The sequence below is a fragment of the Lissotriton helveticus genome, chromosome 7 (genome assembly GCF_964261635.1).
Source record: "Lissotriton helveticus chromosome 7, aLisHel1.1, whole genome shotgun sequence".
Classification (NCBI taxonomy): Eukaryota; Metazoa; Chordata; class Amphibia; order Caudata; family Salamandridae; genus Lissotriton; species Lissotriton helveticus.
Window position 1 is genome coordinate 1,719,691,209 of NC_136068.1, and position 18,254 is coordinate 1,719,709,462.

At 44.4% G+C, this 18,254-nt stretch overlaps 1 protein-coding gene across 1 annotated transcript in view; it reads right to left on the reverse strand.

The window, feature by feature from the left end:
- Positions 1-18,254, reverse strand: part of HAUS5 (HAUS augmin like complex subunit 5) — a 264,940-nt gene that overhangs the window by 227,593 nt on the left and 19,093 nt on the right. The window contains exon 4 of the mRNA XM_078655427.1: positions 14,273-14,305. Within this exon, the coding sequence (XP_078511553.1) occupies positions 14,273-14,305 (33 nt within the window). The remainder of the gene's footprint in view (positions 1-14,272; positions 14,306-18,254) is intronic.

Sequence of the window (18,254 nt, forward strand, 5' to 3'; positions counted from 1 at the left end):
CGTTGGTGAGGGAGAGGATCAGCTGGGTGTCGTCAGCGTAGGAGATGATGTTTAGGTTGTGTTGGCGTGCGATGGCTGCGAGGGGGCTCATGTAGACGTTGAAGAGGGTGGGGCTGAGCGAGGATCCTTGAGGAACGCCGCAGATGACTTTGGTGGCCGCGGATATTCCGGAGAGATGATCCACTCCAGGGCCTTCCCTTGGATTCCGGTGTTGCGGAGGCGCTGTATTAGTGTGTGGTGGCATACGGTGTCGAAGGCTGCTGAGAGGTCCAGGAGGATGAGGGCAGCTGTTTCCCCGTTGTCGAGCAGGGACCCGATGCCGTCGGTAGCTGCGATGAGGGCGGTCTCGGTGCTGTGGTTTGCTCGGGAACCGGACTGCGAGGGGTCGAGGGATCCGTTTGTCTCGAGGAAGGCGGAGAGTTGTTTGTTGACGGTCTTCTCGATGACTTTGGCAGGAAAAGGGAGCTAGATGGGGCGGAAGTTCTTGAGGTCCGTGGGGTCCGCGATGGGTTTCTTCAGGAGGGCGCTGAGCTCAGCATGTTTCCAGCTCTCCGGGAAGGTGGCAGATGCGAAGGAGCTGTTAATGATGTCCCGGAGTTGGGGTGCGATGATGGAGTCGGCTTTGTTAAAGATGTGGTGTGGACAGGGGTCGGTTTGGGAGCCGGAGTGGATGGTGTTCATCATGCAGGTGGGGTCTTCGGTGCTGACCGAGACCCAGGTGCAGAGGGTGGTGGTGGGGGGCGCTGGTTCGGTGGTTGGGTGCATGGTCTGTGTGCCGAAGCGGTAGTGTATGTCGGCGATCTTGCGGTGAAAGAACGAGGCGAGTGAGTCGCAGAGGTCTTGCGAGGGTTCGAGATCGTTGTTGCAGGTGCTGGGGTTGGAGAGGTATGACCTGATATTATATAGTAAGGTATGGCTTGTCGTTGAATTGGATGTTATCGTATAGCCTGTTGTACAGTATGGTATGTCATTGTATATATAGTTTTGCATGGTGTGGTATGGCCAGTCATTGTATAGTATGGTATGGTATGGCCTGTCGTAGAGTTTATTATGGTATATTATGGCCTGTCATTGTATTGTATAGTATAGTATGGCATGGTCGGTCATTGTAAAGGTGCAGTATGGCATGTCTTTGTATGGTATGGTACAGGCTGTCATTGTATGGTATGGCCTGTTATTGTATAGTATGGTATGGCCCATCACTGTATGATATGGCTTGTCATTGTATAGTTTAGACCAGTATGGCCTTTCATTGTAAAATATAGCATGGTATGGTATTGCCTATCATTGTATAGTATAGCATGGTATGGCCGGTCATGATATGGCCTTTCATTGTAGTGGTTAGTGTGAGATGGTAAGGCCTGTCAATATATTTATTTATGTAAGAGTCTTATATAGCGCTGCCAGACCCAAAGGTATCAGAGCACTTCACATTTATCATGATTCAAACGGACACATATGTTTCAACAAACAGCATTGTCTCGTGTCAAATCTGGTTGAGGCCTGGAGGGGATCATAGAAGCAAATCAAAAGGCAGGCAATGAAGATGCCTTCTTGTTAAGGTGGCTAGATTATCCTCTGGACGAAATTCCTATATCAGAGATACTCGGTTTTGCTGGGTGGTTGCTATCCAGTTGGATGAGTTTGGTTGAGGAAGAGGTCTTTGAGCTGTCTTTTGAATTTTATGAAGGACGGGTTAGTCCTGAAATGGACTGGGATGGAATTCCAAATTTTAGGAGCGTTTCCAGAGAAGGAGCGTGATAAGGTTTTTTGTTTGAGAGTTTTAGAAGGAATGAGTAATGTGTTTGCGCTCTAGAGATTCCTCGTCTGGCCTACCTATTTGAGTCTGGATGCCAGGTTGGCAGGTTTACCAGTGTGAAGAGCTTTGCGAGTGAGACATGCATTTCTGAAGTTGGAGCGCACTTCAATCGGGAGCCATTTTAGTTCTCTTAGAGAGGGAGAGATGTGGTTGTATTTCTTTACTCCGGTGACCATCCTAGCAGCTGCATTTACAGTTGTTCGGAGGGTGGCTAAGTGAGTTTTAGCTGTGCCTGTGAGGGTTGCATTCCCATAGTCCAAACTGGACAGAACCAAAGATTGTGTAGCCTGTTTAAGGTCATTGGGAGGTGTTGGAAATGGCCCTTTTTGCAGGGTTATCCCCAAACTTTTTGCTTCTTCCTCCCTTGTTTTTCCTGACCTGTGGTTGTTGGCAATAGGACTCTAGGCACTTTACCACTGCTGATCGGTGCTAAAGTGCATATGCTCTCTGTGTAAATTGTGATTGTAATTGGTTATCCATGATTGGCATATTTGTATCCCCCAGAAGTCCCTAGTAAAGTGCACTGAGTGTGCCAGGTCTGGTGATACAAATGCTACTAGTGGGCCTGCAGCACTGATTGTGCCACCTACATGAGTAGCCCTAAAATGGTGTCTCAGGCCTGCCACTGCAGTGCCTGTGTGCAGTCTGTGAACTGCCATGTCCTCCTGGTCAGTGTCCCCACTGACCAGGCCTAACCCTTCCCTTTCTGTGCACATTGGTCACTCCTATGGAAGGTACCCCCTTCGGCAGGGTGCAGTGTATGTGAGAGGTAGAGCATGTACTGGTGCAGGTGACATGCTCTGGTAATGAATTACAGCAATTTTCGTTTTTCACTATTGTAAGGATATCTTGCCCATAGGCTATCATGGGGAATGCTGGCTACAGTGGCTACCAGCATATCTTCCCATAGGAGCAAGATAGGACATAAAAGTCTGGTATCCCTGAACTCAGAATTTATTAACACATCTTTTAGGAAAGGTGGTTTTTAAATCCTGTGTTTGAGAACAGTACTTTTAGAAAGTAGCTGTTCTTTTGTCTGACCTTTCTGTGTGCTTTGGCTGTTTGTGAATTGACTGTCTGGTTTGTGAGTGACAGGGCTGGGGGATTCCAGGAGACAGAATGAGTCCGCCCAGTGGTGAATAGAGAGATCTGCATCTAGATGGGAGGGAGGAGTTGCACCTGGGACCTGAATAGGACTGTGCCCGCCCCCCACAGTGCTGGCTCCACCCCCTAGATGTGATGGCTCTACCCTGCACTGTGAAAGGAGAGAAGGAATCATGTCAACAAAGTGCTCCAGGGCTGTGCTTTCCCTCCACAATGCTGGCTCCACCTCCTGCTGGGCGGCTGACGACCCTGTCCCTCTCTCTGAAAGGAGAGGCCAGGAAAACAAAGTGCTGAAGGAACACCCAGAACTGGTTCAGACCAGGCTCAGAGCCCTCCTTCACAAAGGGAACAAAGACTTTTGGGGGTATAATTACAGGACCCCAGACCATTGAACTTTAGATCATCCTGGAATCAAGAAGAAACCTCTGCCAAGGAGAAAGCTGGAAGACTGAAGAAGGAAGACTGTCCTGCTGTTGCTTTGCTGGACTGACCTGCAGTTGCTTTGCTGCCAAGGAGAGGGGAAGGACTGTGCTGTGTTCCCTTGCTTGAAGGAATCTCCAAGGGCCTGAAGAAGAGCTGGCTCCCTGTTAAGAAGTCCCAGGAACAAAAAGACTTCACCCCCAGCTTCCCTGAACTCTGCTGAGATAGTTCCGTCCTTCCTAGAGTGCTTGGGCCAGTTGTAGTGCCTCTAGAAGTTGTACCTGTGTTGGGAAGCTGGAAACCAAGATTTTAAAGACTTTCTGCAAGTTTTAACGCATCGCTCGCTTGCGGAGCGCATCCCCGTCAGTGCGAGAGTCGTCGCATCCTTCCGCTTGCGGGACGCACCAGTCCGGTGCGGGAAGATTACATCACTGCGAGTATCGTCGCAGAGCCTATTGTCACTGGGTGAGATCGTCGCACCACTTGCTTGCGGACCGCATCACATCGCTGCGAGAGTCGTCGCAGAGCCATCGCATCGAGGGGTCGCGAGAGGAGAAGATCGACGCTGAGCCGCGCATCGTCACCGCACCGGAGATCGTCGCCGCCCCGAAGATCGTCGCACCGTACCTTTTGCGAGCCGCTTCCACTGAAACCTGTGCGCCGGAATCCACGCAAGGTATCGCATCCCTCCCCATACAGACCGGAGTCACCGCAACACGCCCGCTGCGTCCAGCGGGGTTGTCGCATCGCCTCCCCAGGGTCTCAGGAGTGAAATTGCTTTTAAACACTGCAGCTTTCACTTGGAACTTTTGTCGCATCTAAAGGTACTGTTGGCTAAAACGTGACGCAACTGTGGATTATTTTAACGCAACCTTAAGAACTCTTTTGAAACCATATTCTTGAACTGTGTATGTTGGATTTTTGTCGTTTTGGTCTTGTGTAGTTTAGATTAAATACCTTTATTTTTCTAAACTGTTGTGGAGTCAGTTTGTGGTGTTTTCACTGTGTTACTGTGAGTGTTGGTACAAATACTTTACACATTGCCTTCAATAAGCCTGGACTGCTCGTGCCAAGCTACTTAGAGGGTGAGCAGAGGTTATCAAAGAGTGTATCCTCCTTACCCTGACTAGAAGCAAGGGTACCTATTTGGACAGTGGTACCTACCTCTGCCAACTAGAGGCCCCCAGTTCTAACAGGAGGGATGAAGGGTTTGATTTTGTTGAGTAGTTTTAGGTTGTAGAATGCGCTCTTCGCAGTGCTCTTAATATGTTTGCTCATGTTTAAACGTGGGTCCAGAGTGATTCCCAGGGATTTTACAGAGTCAGCCAGGGTAAGATTGCAATTAAGGTCATCAATGGATTTTAGCCATTCTGAGACTTGGGGGGTCTGCTCATTGTTGGATATGAGAAGGATTTATGTCTTATCTTGGTTGAGTTTTAGGTGGTTGTGTGATAACCAGTGCTGGACTTCTCTTAGAGTGGCATTTAGTCTCTGTATGTCTCCAATTGAGGATGTTTCTAGGTAGATCTGGGTATCGTCCACATAGAGGCCGAAGGGGATGTTGGCTTTTTTTGAGTATGGTGGTGAGGGGCTCCATTTAGATGTTGAACAGTAATGGGGAGAGAACTGACCCTTGTGGGACACCCCGGGTTATGGGGCTTGGTCAGAAGTGGAATTGTTCATTTTTATTATTTGTTGAGAGCAGTTTTGTAGGAAGGAGGTGAACAATTGTAGGACTACCTCGTCTGCTCCGATCCTTTCTCAGAGTGGTCAACTGTGTCAAAGGTTGCCAATAGGTCATGGAGTATGAGTAGGCAGCATCGGTCTACATCGAGTGATTTGTATACATCTATAACATTCAGATCGCTGTGTCAGTGCTGCACCCTTTTCTGAAGCCAGATTGATGAGTGTCCTGAAGGCTGTTGCTGTCAATGGGTTGGTTGAGTTGGAGGAGATCACACCTTTAAGTATTTTAGCTAAGAAGGGATGGTTGGAGACGGGCCGACAGTTGTTGGGGTTGTTTGGGTCTGCGCCAGTTTTATTTTAGTAATGGCGTTACTCGGCCGATTTCAAGACAGTCTGGCATGACTCCCGTTCTCAGGGAGCTATTTATAATCTTGGCCCAGAGAGGGGCTAGGGCGTGGTTCAGCTTTTTTGCCAGGTGAGCGGGAATAGGGTCAGCTATATGGAAGGAGGGTTTGGACCTGTTAATCATTTAAGTGATGTCTGCTTCGTAGATGGGGTTTAATGTCTTCTAGCACCTGGGGGGAGTGTGTGTGTGGGGGGCGGGGGGTTCCTTCCTTACATGAGGGCAGGCTTTCAACGAGTGGCAGGATGTGGTCGTCAAGGGAGCGCTCAATCTTGGTGATTTTCTCATTAAAGAAATTGGCTAAGTTGTCACATAGTTCTTAGGAAGCCTGCAGGGGTATTGTGGGTGACTTGGATGTTTGTTGTTTAATGATATTGAAAAGTGTTTTGGGATGGTTTTTAGCATTGTCTAATGAGCTGCGGAAGTAGGTAGCTTTTTCATTCCGGATGTGTTTTTTAGGTTTCTTGAGTTCTGGTTTGAGCTGTTAAGCTGGGTCACGGAAGGGTTATTCCGCCAAAGTCTTTCAGCAGCTCTGAGTTGTCTTATTTCAGAGTGTAGGTCTGTATTGAACCAGGATTTCGACTGGGAGTTCCTTACTCTTTTTTGTTTCAAAGGGGCTACTTGATCTAGTATGGTTGTCTTCGTTGCATTGTAGTGTGTATTAAGTTCGGTTGTAGAGAGGCCATTCGCAGTTGGGGGGCGAGGGAGGAGTAGTGTCCTCACCCTTTCCTCCAGGTCGGCAAGGGGAATCGGTCTTAAATTTCTCGCCCAATGAAGGGATTCCTGTGTACGAGGTAGATGAGGAGGAGTTTGGTTAATGTGAAATAGAATGATGTGGTGATCTGGCCAGTCGACAGGAAGGATGTGGTCGATAGGAACTGTATCTTCATGAGCTATAACGGCATCAAGAATTGCGCCTCTGTTATGAGCTTACTCTTTGCAGCGGTGGATAAGATTATTATTGAGTAAAAGATTGTTTAAGGATTGGATCAGAGTATTGTTTTCGTCTTTCCAATGAAGGTTGAGGTCACCTAGTATTATGTTGTTGAAGTCCAAGAGTGAGCAGTGTGTTATCAGGTCGGATAGGTGTTCTCCGAATCAGAGTGTGTTGCCTGGCGGATGGTAGAGGAGATGACAGTATAGCTTTTTGTTGTCTTTCGTCTAATGGTGGACGTTAGATATTCAAATGAGTTATAGGTGAAGGTGTCCGTTTCAGTTATGGTAATGCTGTTCTTGTGGAGGATTGCAATGCCCCCACCATGATGATTCTTTCGGTCTTTCTTGATGATTGAGAACCCCGGGGGCAATAGCATGTCAATGATTCGGTAGGAGGATTCATTCAGCCAAGTTTTTGTGATGAACGTGATATCAATGCCATGGTTCAGAATGGTTTCTGCCAGCTCTGTTGAATGTTTGGTTGCAGATCTGCAGTTTATAAGCATTCAGTTGCTCGTTCCCTTGTTGTTGAATAAAGTTATGGTATGGACTTTCAATGTATGATGTGGCCTGTCTTTGTAAGGTATGTTACAGCAGTCATTGAATGGGATGGTATAGTATGACCTGCCATTGCATAGCATGGTATCATAAGTCATTGTATAGTATAGTATAGTATGGTATAGTATGGCCTGTCAGAGTTTAGTATGTTATGAAATGATTTGGCCTGTCATTCTATAGAATGGTATGGTATGTTCTTTAACAGCTTAGTATGATATGGCCGGTCATTGCATAGTATAGTATGGCACGTTATGGTATTGCATGTCATTGTATAGTATGGTATGGTGTGTGATTGTAGAGTTTAATATGGTATGGCCTGTCATAAGAGGTATGTATGGTATGGCCGGTCACTGTATACTATGGTATGGTATGGCCGGTCATTGTATAGTATGGTCAGGTCTGTCATTGTAGAGTTTAGTTTGGTATTGTATGGCCAGCCACTGTATAGCATAGTATAGCATGTCAATGTATGGTATGTATGTTATGTCTGGTCACGGTAGAGTTTAGTAAGGTATGGCATAACCTGTCATTGTATAGTATGGTATAGTCTGCCATTGTAGAGATAAGTATAATATGGCCTGTTATTGTATAGTACAATATTGCATGGTATGGTATGGCCGGTCTTTGTACGGTATAGGCTGTCATTGCATGGTATGTTACAGGCTGTCATTGTATGGTATGGCTGGTCATTGTAGAGTATATCTCAAGCGAAACCTTAAAAAAAAAGTCAAAATGATGTCTGAAAGAGGTCCGGTTCTGTATTACACAATTCACTGAATGATCAGGATTCACACAAACATACAAGAAATTAAAAAGATAAAAGCTTCAATTGACTTCAGATGATATTTACTGCTATATGGATTTATAAGCAGCCCCAATACAGTCAAACTGCATTGAATTATTAGCCTCTCTATTTAGCTGTGTATCTGTCAGAGATCGAGTGCCCATTTAAGCGTAGGTGGGCTGGAGCTGGGCCAGGGCTTTCTGTGGCTGTGGGAACAGATGAGGGGGGGAGTGAATGGTGAACTGCTTGAATAACAGCAAGCTCAGTGTGAGGAAAACAAAATCGAGCCACGCTCACTAATAAATGTTCATACCGCAAAAAATATAACACGGCGGATGTCCTGTGTATTTATTGTTATTGGTTTTTTCCATGGCTTTTAATAAAAATGTGCTGCAATTGGCTTTGTGGAACTTCCTTTTAGGCGATTTTCTCTCTTTGCTTTTCACTGGGAGGTTCTGAGGAAAGCCATTACAGTAAGTTTATAGCCTTTCGTTGTTTTATCAGCTGGGTTTCTGCATCACAATTTTTTTGTGTGCAGTTTAAACAGTGCAAACTGAACTCAAAAGTACTAATAAGAAGTAATTAGGATATTAAGTGATTATCCCAGAATCTCAGGATGTTGAGGCGACGTTGAGACTTAAACCTGGTTCCCCGGCACCATGGTGGCAACTTGGCCATAACGCCATATCTTTCCCTAATGAAATACAATTACCAAAGAGAATCTTTGCAAGAGAGCATGTGATTTCAGAATAGTGGCACACAGCAGGTGTGATTACATGTTCATTGTAGAGCTTTGATGTGCTGTGGATGATCAGCTGAAAAACATAATCTAACCGACAATGTGCCCGAATAAATCCACTGCAGAGTGTTAAGAGATTAAAGGATTTAAACAAGATAGAATGAAATAGCCCGGTTTGAATAAGGCACAGGCAGGCAGCCCACTGTCGATGACTGCAATTAAATGCCATTGTTGAAATGTTACATTCCTGTCCAGGTGGGAATCCTGCCACAGACAAGACAAGCTGCTGGAAACTGGGAAGTGAGAAGTGGCCACAGGGATGGCAGAGGGAGACTGAGGACGGTGGGCAGCCCCTGAAGTACAGTACCTTGGGCCACTCATTTTCATCCCAATTCACGCACATTGAGTGATATTTATGTGCATTGCACTGCCTGATTCTTCTGTCCAAACACACCCTCTTAAACGGACACACTGCAATCAGTTTATAACAGCAGCTGGGAAAGAAGGTGGGGGGGGAAGAGATAGGGGTGGTGTGGGAAGGGTGTTGGAGAAATAGCACCTCAATCATTTCGGGAGCAGCAGTCAGTCACTTATTAAGTTTGATTAATCTGTGCTTGGTCCCTGCTCCATCAAGGCAAAGAACAGACGTTTGGGTTGCGCTTGTTAAGTTAGGAGGCAGCAAAGGAGACTGACGCTGGAACCAATAAAAGGTAAGCAAGGGAGGGCTGCAAGTCCTTTACAGAACACAACAGTGTTGCAAATGAGCGCCTGTGCTCGCAGGAGCGACCATAAAAAAACATGTAGGTGGGTCAAACACAGAAAGGGAGGAAAGCAGGTGCAAGGGAACGGAGATGAATCCAAAGCAATCCAACCTTGAGTAAGATTTGGCTTTGTGGAGGACTGTATGCAAAGCTGTCTCCCAACAAATAGCTGGAATGGTCTCTAGCGAGATCCCAAAAAGGCAAGCCCTAATTCAATAGCTTGGATATTATCAGAAAGTGGAATATGCTGTATTTTTCAGACTTTTACATTGAAGTATTTTAAGAGCTAAAGATTTTTCGACTACTACCGGCACTACTACGTAAAGGGCACTTGGAGCATTCACTTGGCCACAAGCCTTTGATAATGGTTAACCAGAAATACCTATAAAACCTAAAGTTAAATTGAGTCAAGCCATTCATGGCTGTAAGAGTATTAGTTCTGGCATCAAGGTCAAGCACAGGACAATTAAAATTCTCCTAAAAACTCCAATATTTATAATAGACATGCACAGAAGTTTTCAAAACCTCGAGCCTCCATTCATACATTTTTCCAAAAAAATACAATTGGTGCTTCAATAGTGTTAATGGTAATCTTATTTCTGCTACAATATAAGTTAAGTGCAGACAACCGACAATGCAGTCCAATCAACGTTACTAAATTGTCAGGGGATAGAAGTACATTAATATGTAACCAAATTAGGAGGAAAAACTGTGAGCCAAGATAGAGTTTAAATGTTAAGTGAGCAAGAACAAAAGCAAAAACGTATTCCCCAAACTGCACCTTCGTTCGAGAAGGAAGTAATTTAAATCAACAATAGGACGAAAGATAGATAACCAGTGCATGAATTTGCTTCACAAAGTACACCAACCACCCAGATCAAACACCACACAGAAGTCCACAAAAAATGCAGCAGTAACCTTCTAAAGTCGACTTCTGCGCAATTGATCATAACAAGAAGATATGATGCATTGTACTTCAGTTGGGTCTAAACTCAACATACGTTTTGGAATAAGGTGTAAAGGCGGTGCACATTCTTCAGGATTCAGCAAGAATACACACCTAAATATCTTAGGCAATGCATCTAATAAAGAAATGAGATACAAAAATAGCGGTCTATCACCGCTTCCTTAAAAAGGCAAGCACTGGCAAAGCAAATAGCTCTCACTTTTCTTAAACATGCAAGAGCGAAGCAATAGAGAAAATATTTGGTTGTGATTTCGTGTGCTATTCCAAGTTGTCATAAAAAGAAGATTGCATAATGAAGCAACTACTTGGGCACCAACAATATGAAAGGTGCGAGTAGAGCTCCTTTGCTGAACAGACGGCACTAGCAGAGTTAAGCTGTACCCTCTAAGAAGAGTTTTACTAAGAAGTCAGTTGCATTGTAAGTGGTGATCTTAAAAGGCACAAACCGCAAAATCCTTCATAGTACATTTGAAAAAAGGTTAGTATTTTCTGCACAGCTGTAAGTAAGCTTATGTGAGAAAGCTGTAAGCCCAACAACAACAAGGTTGCAGAATACTTTCAAGAGTGATTAGTAAACTGCTTTCGCATGACATGAAGACAAACAGGAGGCACTTCATAAACAACAATGGTAAATCAACAATTAAAAAGATCTTCATGTCAGTAAGGTAAATTCATTAGAGAGCACACAGGGGATAAGGACGTCGGCGGGGACCGCCACAGACAAGCAGTCAATGGCGTTCCCACCACCATCCCGCTGAGCGGTCCGACCAATGTGATGCAGTCAGTCAGACCGCCTTGGTAGGAGAGACTGTCTGACGCTTCCAGTTGGACGGATCACAGTCCCTACAATAGGGGCAGTGCCAGCTCATGCACCGGTGTAGGGATTATGATGTCCATTTCCAACAGCCTTTCAAAGGCGGTCCGATCGCGGTAGAGAGGCCGTCAAAAATGGACTTTGGGGCCCCTAGCAGGACTACCAGTAACTTAAGAACTTAAACAGATTACCTCGAATGCTTATGAAAGAAAGCAATTTGAAAATATTTAGGAAACAACCGATTGGGAAATGGAGGCTCTCCGAGGGACATGGCATAGAAGGTTGAGCAGAATGCGGCTGCACGGCTTCTATGCCATGTCCCTCGGAGAGCCTCCATTTCCCAAGCACTCTATGATCTTCACTGGTTTAGGATTGCCAGTCGAATTAAGTTCAAGGCTCTTTGCTACATTTTCAAGATTAAACAAGGTTTAGCCCCTGCGTATCTACATGACCTCATCCAAGCCTATCTTCCTAGTCGCTCCCTGTGATCTTCTGGGAAAGGTGATTTTGTGATCCCGAGATTCAGGTTGGTAAAGATGGGCGGTCGCTTATTCTCCCACCTGGGTCCGAAGTTCTGGAATGCTTTGCCCGCTGTCTTAAAAACTGAAACCAATCTTTTTCGTTTCCGCAAGGGACTTAAAACGTGGCTCTTTCAGTAATGACTTATGGTGGCTCACTTCAGTAATGATTTATGGTTGATCTTTTTCCCTCTTTTAATCTGTCCCTTGGCGCCAGGAAACCCACTGCGGGTAGCTGCGCTCCTTATAAGCTAGCTAAATAAATAAATAAATATAGCATTGCTTTGCAGTCAATAAATGTAGTGCATTAATAAATTACATTACTTCAAAGCAACAATACAGTAAAAATCCCCGCCTAAATTTGACCAATGTTATTGGACTAGATTTACACATACACACACGTGTAAATTAGGAACATCTGAAATGGAAAGTTGCTTTTACAACATTCTGACAATTTGATAGATCAAATGTTAGTAGTGATTCTGTTTGAAATTGTTTTATCAAAGAGAGCATGAGAGGGAAACTACAAGGAGATGGGAGAGGAAGAAGGTGAGGGAGGAAGAACAGTGGCACAAGGGAGAGAGAGGCTAAGAAAGAGAGGGAGGGATGGAAAGAAAGACAGGAGAGCGCAGAGGTGAAGAAAGAGGATGCAAGAAAACACAAAATAGAGAGTAAGCTTACCTTTCTACTGCCATACCTGAGAGCGTATCTGTTAAGGATAATCAACTGAACAACAGCAGAATGAAGCGGACGCAGTAAGAATAAACCCACCACTGCACCTCAAACAACCGAGCGACACCATAAGCACATGCACAAGCAACTACAACATCCATTCCAAGAAAACAGGTATGCAGTACACTTTGTAGAGCATAAATGCAAATGCCTGCTATCAAAGTGCACTCACACAAATACACAACCATCTTCACCTCTAGAGCAGTGCAGCAACAGCCATCTTGATGCCCGCGTTTACAGGCAACCTGCAGAAGCTACTCACTGCAACACATACAATGAAGAGGCACAAGACAGCAACACTATTATTGCATCAATGGTTTTTCAATGAGACACCTGCAAAGCAAGAGTGCAGAACTTAATCTTCTCCCCTCCCCTTCTTATCTTCATGTGAGCAGGCCTCTTCCGAATCATGGTTAGGCAGTCAAACTAATTGGCACCAAGCGGGATATACTGCAACTGGATATTTTGCATATGTAAGCAGAGCAAGAGCTCACCTCCCACACACTAGTGTGCACGCTCAACCAAATGATGCCCATCTCCAAAGGTGACTGGTCTACATCCCAACAGAAGAGTAATTGTCCACAAAAAAGAGTTGCCAGTTGCGGATGAAAATTCCAATGTACATGCACAAAGCTTCACAATGACAACAGCTCCACATGCGGCCCCTAAACTGATGGAAGGCAGCATGGGAGGGATGAAGGGATGTGTGCATTGAAAGCTGTGCAGTGATAGGACATGTGTTCTCAGTAACAGCCGGAAAACGGAGCACTCTGGATAGCCTATAAAGTCTAACATGAGTTTAATGCAAAATGGTCAATAAGCAAGCAACACATACAGACAATTGCAGCTTCAAGGACTATAGCTTAATTAGTTTGAACATATAGTTGTAAAAGTCATAAGATTTCTTTTCAATCATATACATTTCTCTGACCAACTCAAATGGGTGAGTCTGGTTCCCTAAGGCTCACTTGAATATTACACTTATAAGTACACATTGGTCAATAATGCGGTTCACAACAAGGGGGGGGGAGGGGGGGGGGGTCAACCCAACATCCATAAACAGAACCCAAAGGAAGGTTCTATATAGACATCTATACAGCCTTATGGCGCACGCAATCACAGTGTTCAGTCTTGCTCTTTACAAGTGCCTTATTCCAGTTTCCTTATGCATTTAGCCAACATGTGTTTAGTCGTAATCATTACTTCAAAAGCTCTCAATATTAGCGAAATCTGCACAGTTGCGGTATGAACTTTTCCTTAAAGTACAGATTACAACTGCGTAACATTCCCATGCACAAAAAGTGGTCTCCCGCGGCGTGTACGCGACGGTTTCACAGACAGGTATATACCCCACTGGGACAGTGCCTAAACAGACCGACTGAATATTGTGTTATGGGAGTTTCCATCTGCAATACTATCGACATATGCAGACTGCTCCGATATTGAACCCTGATGAATTCGTGATTACGACAAAACATGTGTTGGCTAAACGCGAAATGGAATAAAGCACTCATAAAGAGCAAGACTGAACATGACAATTGAAGACAATTTTTATAAAATTGCGTTTGCCATAAGACTGTATAGATACATTTTCTCTCCGTACAAGTTAATAGGAAGCACATGACAAAACAAGAGTTTAGATATGATGGCTAATGAAAAAGTGTAGGGATCATCTCGTGGAAAGAAATCTGAAGTCCTTGACATTATGCAAAAAATAACACTAACAGTAGCTGACCCCACTACTTTCTAGAAATTCTTGCTTTGTTGTGCCAACCTCAGAATAAGGCTATGCCCTATTGATCCAGTTCAGTATAGCTTGCAGTCGTAAAAAATGAAGGTAAATGGGTGCAGTACATTTAAAATAATGAGTAACTGAGCATAAACATCAAGGTTCAAGTGCTCTTTGTGCGGTTATAAATAGGGAATGGTGATTCAATAACAAAACGTAGCGGTACACATTAAGGCACATATGAGAATTTACATTTATTTCGTACAGCTTCGCAATTACAGTGCAAAAAACAAAAAGGATACCAAAGCACGTTGCCTTTTATTATTTTTGCATTCCTGAAAAATAAAACGAGACCAAGAAAGTGAATCAGCACCTGGAGAACTAGCAAAGGGAGACACAATTTAATGATTTAATGTCATCTGTCCTCCACCTGCAGGCTACCCTCTAAAAAAAAAAAAAAAAAAAAAAGTGTGCTTCCTCTTCCTCTCCATACACTTCTGCAGAGTTTGAATAAGGGTGTATACACAATCACTTCCAATTCTATACTATTTCGCAGGCCTTAAAACTATAGCACTAATCCAACTCTCCCACAAAATCATCTTCCACTCTAGCTCTTGCCCAATCTTGTCCTCACTGACCAGGTCGCTTCATGTATTAGACCAGATTATTGTGCCCCTGCCTCTCGCCCTGCCCAATCCAGCCCAGAAACGAGATCGCTTTTGTTTACCACAACACTAATCTTACATGCTGCAGGATCCCTCGGTGCCCTCCCTAACACAAAGAGCTCGTACTTCCTATTCTTTCACCCTTCCTGAACAAACAAACGTATTTTTAAGAGGCTACACCCTGCCCCCAACAAAACCATTCCAACCACCTTTACTAAAAGCTGAGGTGCCACCTTTTGTACTTCAGGATATCAACCGCCCGTTTCCAAGACAATCCTTCCTCACAAACTTAAATACAACCAAAAAAAACCCTGGCAGCCCTCAATCCAGCGAATTACTTCGCTGGTCTTTAGAGTCCAGCAACAATAACGAAGAAGAAAGTGGGGACAACTATAGTGTTCGAGACAAACAATTTGACCTGTACCAATCCAGTTTCCTTCCTACGCAGTGAGCCCACATTGGTCAGCTTCTGGAAAGAGCTGCGAGTTCAAACTGACAGCAAGATATTAAACTCTATCCTGGACCTCTGAGCAGACAATCAACACTGGTCCTTACGAAGTAAAAAGTGAGGGAATAATGTCAGATACCAGTGGTACTCACCTCACTCTACACTGCACTACAAGCGCGCTCAATCTACATCTCAAATAGGGGGTCTTCCAAGCCAGTCGAGCAGAATTCATTCATTCCCCTCAGTCATCCATTAGAATACTTTCAAGTACACATGACAAGCCGAACAGGCCACAGGCCCATATTCCACTCCTGCCTGGATGGCATCAGTCTATAGATTCAGCTACTACTTTTCTGACAACCCCATTAACCTCAATACCACTGAGGATCTGATGAACAGAATCAAAACTCAATAAGCCAATAGAGCAGTCAATTGCACACCTACTACCACAACCCCCTTCTCTGAATGACCCATCCAATATGTGCTTCCACAAAAGGCTTTTTCCCACATCTACTCAAACTGGAGCAGAAAAACTCGATGCTTTCGAGCATCTTCTCTACCTTGGACAAAATATGCATGGAAACGTCCTTGGCACATTTGGAAAGTCCAAGCCAGACTAAGTTTTGGCTTGTACTTTGGCTCAACAGAATAGCAAATAAACATGCTGTACAAAGACCAAAAAGTCACGGCTGAAAAAACCACTGGATTGAACAAATGAAGCTGATCAAATCTTGACCAATCTATATTGGTTTCCCAATTTTTGCAGTCACTCGCGGTCACCCCAACAAAACCTAAGTTCACTTCAAAATACTATGGCTCATATGTAAGAGTATTAATGCAACTGCCCCTTCACGTACACAGATGAAATCACACCTTACAACCAACATTAAACATTTACTTCCCATTTAGTAAACAAGCGACTAGCTAGACAAAACCCACAGGAAGGGAAGCAGAGACCATGTTTCCAACTCATGCCAAGCCCAGCTCCACCAGACTGTCACTAAGAAATGGCCTTAAAGCTGTCCTACTCCTTACTGGTCAACAAATTAAATGATGAACGACATTCAGTGAACTCCTACATCAAGAACGGTCATAACCAGTGGTGCCATGACATCGTTTCCATAGTATCCACCAAGTCATTTATATGGAAACCTATCAGACTTCTGCAGTTCTAAGTACTTGGGAAGATTGAATTCCTAGAATGTGATCCATGACTGCTGAGGCCTAATTAGGAAAGTAATTATGTAAAGATAAACAAAAGTAATTAAAGCAAATGTAAAGAGTAAGAAAAAAAAAGAATGAAAAGCAAACTAGGAGTAAAGGCACTAGGTGCTACGAAGGAAGATATCAAAACAGGGGAAGGGATAAGAAAGAAGTAAACAGATGATAAAAGGCAAGAGAGAGGAAAAGAAATCAGGGGGATAACAAACATTTGGAGAAAAGAAAAACATGAAAAAAGAGAAGGATAAAGTCAAAGTAACAGTAGCTGATGCCACTACTTTCTAATTTCCTTGCTTCGTTGTGCCAATCTCCGAACAAGTAAGGCTTTGCTTTACACAAGACAGAAAAAAAGGATGGATGACGTTGAAACTGTTAAAAGCTGGATAAAACATGAGAAATGGTGGACAAGGAGAGAAAGAAAAGCGGTGAAAGATTAAGAACGAGGAAGATGATAAATGAAGAAATATTAATGGAGAAACAAGATTTGAAAAGAGGAGTGTGATGGGTCCAGTTATCAGACTGATGCCTTAAATATTGCTGAAGGATGCTTAAGTCATAGGTATTTTGCATATGAACAAGTTTCTTACCTTCGGTAACACTTCGACTGATGGATGCTCTATCTAACCGCAGATGCCTCACTTTTAGAGTATGCCCAGGCTCCAGACTGGATCGGTAGGATTTAAAAACATTGTTCGCCCGAGCAAGTAGGTAGGAGGAGGTAGGCGGTGAGGAATCGGAGGTTAGAAAAAGTATCCACGAGATAGAGTTACCAAAGGCTCACCTTTAGAATCAATAGCAGAACAAAGTTGTGGGTCTGTGGTTGGCTCAGATCAAAATGTCTTGCAGAACTGAGCAGGAGAAAAGTCCTTCCTGCCAGACGGAGCTGTCAAGGTACTAGTGTTTCATGCAGGTTTGGACCGACACCCAGGATGCAGCTTGACATATTTCACGTACAGGCACTCTGTGGGCTAGCACATTTAGCTCTGGCAGAATGGGCCCTCAACCCGCAAATAGCTGCTTCCTGTCCAGCACGTAGCAGATCTTGATACAGAGGACTATCCACATTGCCAAAGTCAAGTTTCTACACCGCCTTTCCCATCTTTGCTACAAAGATCTGATCGTCCATGTGATATTCTTTCACACAATCAAGATAGAAGCTCCTTTAGGATTCCGCCAGTAGAGTATCTCCTCCTCTTTCAAGGAGTGAGGGAATGCAAAGAGCATTGGAAGAGTGATGGACTGTACAATGTGGAAAGCTGTGATCACTTTAGGCAAGAAGGTCCCTCTGGACGCAGTATCCCTTTGACCGGAGAGAAGGTGGTATAATGAAACTGTATAGAGAGACCTCAGAGTTCGCTCATGTGATGAGCCAAGGTTACCGGGACTAGAAACAAGGTCTTCAAAGTCAGAAGACGGAATAGGCACAAGTGCATGGGTTCAGACTGCGTGCACATGAGGTAAGTGAAAACCAAATTAAGATGGCACTGTGGCATCACGGGTTTGGGGGAAGTTTTGGGGCAAATAAGGGATTTTAACCTTTCAAAAACCGTATCAGTGGGTGATTTGAACAAGGAGGGCTGGGGTGGTAAACGAAGAAAGGCCAAAATTGACAAAAGGTAACCATTAATTGTGCCCAACGCTGGGCCACATCTGGCAGTTGACCTACAATGGATCAGTAATTCGGTTCCACACCAGTCGACAAACTTGTTCCAGTGTCCAGAGTACGCAAACTTAGAAGGAGGAAGCAGTCAGACATGATAACAACCACGACTTCAGGAACATCAAATGCAGGCAACTACTACAGCTAAATCTCTACACACGGAGGTGAAGATTGTGCAGGTTTGGGTGCAGGACCCTGCCCTGCTGGTGCGTCAGGAGCTCCTCCTGAAGTGGTAGCCTGATCAGAGGACAGATGCTCATGACCAGGAGTTTGGGGCAGCAGGCTACTTG